This window comes from Oncorhynchus kisutch, linkage group LG13 (assembly GCF_002021735.2).
Source record: "Oncorhynchus kisutch isolate 150728-3 linkage group LG13, Okis_V2, whole genome shotgun sequence".
Classification (NCBI taxonomy): Eukaryota; Metazoa; Chordata; class Actinopteri; order Salmoniformes; family Salmonidae; genus Oncorhynchus; species Oncorhynchus kisutch.
The window spans coordinates 15,210,035-15,216,034 of NC_034186.2; the positions used below are offsets into that span (position 1 = coordinate 15,210,035).

A 6,000-nucleotide genomic window follows, 5' to 3' on the forward strand; every position below is an offset into this window, starting at 1 on the left:
GGGAAGGTATGGTTCATCATTAAAATGTTAGGTGTGTCCTCATTGCTTCCTGAATGTCTCAGATCAGCAGTTTATTTGTCTTATATAAACTCCTTGGATGACTGATGCACATTCAGTTTGAGTTGATTCAAGCAAGACAAAATAGGCAGAAACGGGGACTCCAAAAAAGCACTTGTGCACAATGTATTTTACCATTTCACTTTAGAACATTGCATGATTCGTAAAGTATTTTGCCACAAGGCAAGCTCCTCATTGGAACGAAGAAACAGTAAAATAACACTCTTCCTGTCATATTGGGAACACTAAAGAAAAGGAACCCGGCTGTTCAATCAGTGCTTGTCCTTTGCTAGTTCTCTAACATTAGACACCGCTCACATGGACATAGACTTGGCCAGTGGTCTCTTCCTGGCTGGCTGGTTGGGTTGCACAGTCTTCAGAAGCCTCCTGACCAGCTCTAGCCTGCCCCTGCTGATCAGAGCCCTGGAGAGCTCGGTCACCTCCCCGGTGTGTGCCCTGCACAGGCTTCTCAGCTCAGCCTGCACCGCGTCCTCTGGGTACCTCTCCTGGGCTCGCCGTACCCACACCTCCAGCTGGGTGAGGGCAGGGCCGGGGTCAGAGCCACTCTGAGTGAATAGCCCCAGCAGGGCCTCCAGGAGGCAGCGTAGAGCCATGGTGTCCCTGCTGCCAGGACGCTTCAGATCCAGGGCCCTCTTGAAGCAGTCTGCTGCGTTCTGTTCCTCGCCCTTCAGCAGCAGACAGCGCCCCCGGAGGAGGTGGAGATCTGGGAGGCTGTCCCCCGGGTCACACTGCAGGGCTTGAGAGAGGGACACCAGGGCTCTGTTTAATGCCCCCTCATCCACAAGCAGGCTCTCCTGAAGGGCATCCACACCCATGTAGTAATACACCTGGTAAGAGACACACAGATGTATTATACGGTGTAGTAATACACCTGGTAAGATATTGTACTGTGTGGTGATACACCAGTAGGCAAACAAATGAATGCAGGTGTTACTATCACAGCAACACAATGACACATTACTGTATGTCTCACTAGATATTCTGTTTTTCTTGACAAGTTACTGTTGATCTTTCACTCACACGGCTTATATCTACGTGCCCGATGTGACTGCTGTCAAAGTGCTTGCAGTGTCTTGTCAAACAGCAGAAAGCAGCACACACATCCCCACTCACCTGTCCCATCTCCAGGTGTGTGCGTAGACAGGGGCGAACACTCAGCACCTTCTCCAGGTCTGCCTTGGCCTCAGTCAGGCTATGTCTGTCAGGGAGCCCACCCTGTCCTTGTTTAGCCCTCTCAAGATCCCTCACATATGCCATCACATTGATCTGAGAAGAAAAGCATGTCTGTTTATGTAAATGTTTGTATTCTGTGCTTGTCATGTAAGTCCATCCCTGCGAGTGTCATGTAGTTTAGATGTACTATTTGGTTTAGTATTAACATTATTGAAGTGACATTTCATATTACAATAGTGTCAAGTGTTAAACTGATTTGAACATTGTGTTTAGACATGTTAGGGTTACTGTAGTGTACCTTGGCACGGGTGCAATAGGCCTGCCAGTTGAGTTCAGGGTCAGGCAGCACATTGAGGGCCATGTTACAGATCCCTGTGGACATGTCATGTTTTCCCAGCAAATAGAACACCTTGGCCAGCTGGTTCAGGATGAACACATCGTCTGCAGCTAGTTTTATGGCCTGCAGGGGACAATCAATATTACATTCGGTTTTACAATAACCTGAAGAATGACAGGGCAATGCTCTCTTTTTAAAACCTGGCAGGTGCATAACAACCTATAACCCTGCATAAGGGCTTATGAGAAGTTTTCAACCCCGCAGAATAACTGAGGGCAGACACGGTAGTAGACTTCTTGAGCTGGCGCCAAGTTTATAGTCCTATATACAGTAGGTGATTAGGAAGCCGACATCCGCTAATCATTATGCAAATGTTCATGAAACAACGTCATCTGAATGCCTCTAGCAGCTGTGAGGATTATGATGCCACTAAGCTGTCATTAAAAGCAAGAGTCAAGTCCCTAGGGCTTTGCTTTGTCTTTAAGGCTTGTTCTAGTTTATAGTCCCACTTTTCTGTGAGTGAGGTACGTACAGTTCCGAAGCAGGACAGGGGGTCAGAATCAGAGTAGCCACAGTCATGTACAGACATGGGCACAGTGGAGAATTCTTCTTTCCTCTCTAACATGATGCCTATGTAGCACCAGGATAGTGCTGTGTGGGTGAGGGGGTCAGGCAGAAACTTAGTGAATGATTAATCAATACATTTAGGACAGTAAGACACAACACTCATCTTGTGGGTTCAGATGGAGAGCAATAATTTCTCTCTTTCTTCCTTGTATACCTTGGTGATGTGTTTTCTCTGACCTCAGGGTCTCTGTGAGCAGCTTCAGTCCCTTGTTGTAGTGAAACAGTCTGGAGTAGTCCGAGTCCTCCTTGTTCTTTACAATATCATCTAGTCTACAAAAATAGATCCATTTGCTTTACATTGAGCTTGGTGATATTATTTTCTAATTTATTTTCGATGAAAAGATTTGAAACATTCAAGACACAATTTACCTAATATAGATTGTTGCCATTTTGAAATACCAGCTTCTCTTTTCTTCTGTTGGTATCTAAAAAAATAAGCAACATCAATATATTACTGTAGATGTGAAATGATGTTCTTCGTAAGTAATCTAACATGAGATCTCACCAGCTCTCCCCCATAGTCCAGAGCTCTGTTGTACAGGGTCAGAGAAGCGGCCAGTCTTTCCCTCCGGTCTTCCTCTCTGTCAAGCTCTATATCATAAGGATGAGCATAGGCCTGCTCTGCCAGGCACCGGGCTGCAGAAAGCCTGGACTCCGCCTGACCTGCCTGCCCAGCCTCCAGACCCATGAGCTGGGACAACTTCTCCACACACTCCCCTGCGTCCAGCTCCCTCTGGAGGCGGTCGTACACGTAGCCAAGGTTGGCCCAAGCGTTCAGGTTCCCCGGGTCTTCTTTACAGATGCTCATGAAGGTCTCCTCGGCCTGCTCCAGCTGGTCCAGATGGAATGCCAGGAGACCCAGGAGATTACGGACACCATACTGGAGGTACCTGTAATGTTTTGAAAACAATAGTCCAGTCCATATATTCATTGTACCAGCTAAAGGGAAATTAGAATTCCAGTTCCATGCTTTACTCCAGCACTCTGAGGTACCTAGCTAGTGATCAACAATGTAACTGCTAAAATAATGGAAACGCTTGAGTTAAATGAGGGATACAAAGTATATTGAAAGCAGGTGCTTCCACACAGGTGTGGTTCCTGAGTTAAATAAACGATTGACATTCCATAATGCTTAGGGTCATGAATAAAAATCTGCAGGGCACAATGGTCAATGAATAGTTTAATGAGTATGAAAATGATGTAACCACATGCCATGGCCATCTGTCACCAGATCTCAATCCAATTGAAAACTTATGGGAGATTCTGGAGCGGAGCCTGAGACAGCGTTTTCCACCACCATCAACAAAACACCAAATTCTGGAATTTCTTGTAGAAGAATGGTGTCGCATCCCTTCAATAGAGTTCCAGATGCTTGTCCTATTAAGACATGTAACACTTTGGTGTTTCCTTTATTTTAACAGTTACCTGTATGTACACCCATGATTTCAGTAAAGTTCAATTAACAATATCAGACATCCCAAACTCCATCCTTATAACCATAAGATAATGTTACAATACCCAACTTCTGCCTCCAGCTCAGCCCCCAGAGAGTCCACTTTCAGCTGGGTGTCCCTCCTCCGCAGCTCCCCCGGCCCGCTGGGCTCATGGTTCAGGTTGAGGTCCAGGTGGAAGTGACCTGGGATGTACGCCATGCCATCAATGAGGGACTCAATGTCCTCCTCTGTGTTGCCTTCCTTCATGGTTTTCTCCTGTTTATTAATCACATGTTTATCCAGGTAATTCATTATCTTTTACAATTACTACCTGAGACTCAAATGTCCACATACACTACTGCTGACTGTCAGAGTCAACTGGCTGTTTTCTTCTTCCTCCAGAGGCAGACTGGTAATACAGGTTAGGTTAGGGACTAGGGAGGGGAAGGAGTAAGTAACCTCATGCAGTGGTGTATTGTACTCCCATTCTGGCCTAGCTGGCTTAGTTGGCTACCTCCCTCTATTCTTTTCATTTGAATAGTACATTTGAATGTGATTGAACATTTATGACCCCCTTTTTGTGTTTCTCTTTATGGTTTGAATATCTGACTGATAATCAATAGGGCTATGGTCTTCTTTTATGGTTCACATGTCAGCTTGGGCTTTTTACAGACTAGGAGAGTGGGTTATTGCTTTAGACGGGTGTCACAACAACAGTAGGTAGGTTGACTTTCACTCAACCTTTTAAAACAATCTTTTAGAAGGTGCTTACATCAGCTTTTCTCTTGCCTGCTGTCTCCATGGTAATGACAGAACGTGATCCATTAGGCTCAGCATGAACAGTTTGAGAGAGAGAGAGTGATGCAGTTGGACAAAGAGCCCTTTGACTTGGTTCATGTGCTTAGATGAAGTATGCAGATATCCTCAATCTCAGCGAACTAAAATAAACTCTAATTGTAAACAAAGGTGATCACTCTTTCAAAACTCATACTAATATTTCAAAAAGTATTTGTTGCATTATGATCTGTCCAGTGTAGATTAAGAGTATTTATTTATGTATGGTACCACCAGTATTTATTTTTTTGCCCTTGAAGTGTTTGGCCTCTTATCACCACCAGAGGGTGGACATGCATTGATTGTATTGTATGACAAACTGAGATTGAAAGTGTTGTGTACTAACACCACACTGGTGACGGAGAGCGAACATTTCATTTATTATAGTGTTGAATAAAAGTTGACAGATTTTTCTGATAAAAGCTCAAGCAATTCCTATGGTGCTGGATAATGGGTAAGTAATATCTCATCTTCACAAATGATCCCAAAATAGTTTTATATATTTGGGCTGTGTGTGCTTTGTGAGCTGTGATTTTAGTGAACCAATTACCCTTCACTTGAATAGCCTATAGCATAGAGTTTCACCTAAGTTTGTTACGTGTCTGATCATTTTGACAGCCTGTGTTTTAGTTGGCTAAGGATGTCGTCAACAGTCTAGACATCAAACATCCGTCTAGAATGACGTCTGATTCCTGGGCCAGACTACTAATCTGTCAGCATGGTAATGTCTATCTTGATCAGACATATTTGACTTCCTTTGGATATTGGGGTAATAGACCCAGTGCTCTTAAAAACATTTTTAGTCCAATGTGTGTTTTTTCCTATCTCTTGACTTCCGTATTTATTTTTTATTTTCGTTCCTTCTTTTCTGTACTATTTTCCTCCTAAATGACTTTAACAGGAGGAAACCACCATTGCGCTGTCTGTAGGTGCTTGGTGATGTCATCAACCCGGGACAAGAGTCAGGGAGAACACCAAGGTCAGTGTTGAAAGAGAGGATGTTGGGGAAGGAGGGAAAAGGGGAAGAAGGTATGGGGGAAGGAGTCTGTTCCTTACTCAGTCTGTCATGTAACCAGACAGAGTCAGGAGCTGTGTTCGAATACTCATACTAACCGTACAATTTGTGATGTGAATTGAGTATATAGTATGCTTATTGGTCATAGTATGGATATAACTAGTATGCCAAAAGTTCCCGGATGACATACTAAATTCAACAAAGTTCGAAGTACACATGCAGTGGACACCATTTCCGTGCTTTTAGGGCCCATAATGCAATTCTTCAGAAAATGGCCGTGGCTTCATAACTTTTCAGATTTGCAGATATGCAACCGAAGTCCGGCGAGAGTGCATACAAATTCATTGCTAGTTGTGACAAATGTTAAGAACATATTATAAAATTTAATAAAGTAAGTTATTGTTACACGTTATGTTGGCTGACAATTTGTTAGCTATGCTATCCTTACGAACCGCATAGTATTACAGCAGTATGTACCTGCATGTTAGCTAGTTACCTAACGT

At 43.8% G+C, this 6,000-nt stretch overlaps 1 protein-coding gene across 2 annotated transcripts; it reads right to left on the minus strand.

Annotated features, from left to right (window-relative positions):
• Positions 1-159: 159 nt before the first annotated feature.
• ttc22 (tetratricopeptide repeat domain 22) lies at positions 160-4,059 on the minus strand. Of its 2 annotated transcripts, none has more exons than XM_020497620.2 (8): positions 3,734-4,059; positions 2,721-3,105; positions 2,585-2,640; positions 2,370-2,485; positions 2,121-2,239; positions 1,550-1,711; positions 1,192-1,344; positions 160-905 (listed from the first exon to the last, which is right to left on the minus strand). In XM_020497620.2, the coding sequence occupies exons 1-8, from the start codon at positions 3,958-3,960 to the stop codon at positions 372-374; spliced, it is 1,752 nt and encodes a 583-aa protein (XP_020353209.1). In that variant the 5' UTR covers positions 3,961-4,059; the 3' UTR covers positions 160-371. The 2 variants fall into 2 exon arrangements, with proteins under 2 accessions (XP_020353209.1, XP_031641530.1); XM_031785670.1 differs by having other exon boundaries at positions 3,739-3,848.
• Positions 4,060-6,000: the final 1,941 nt, after the last annotated feature.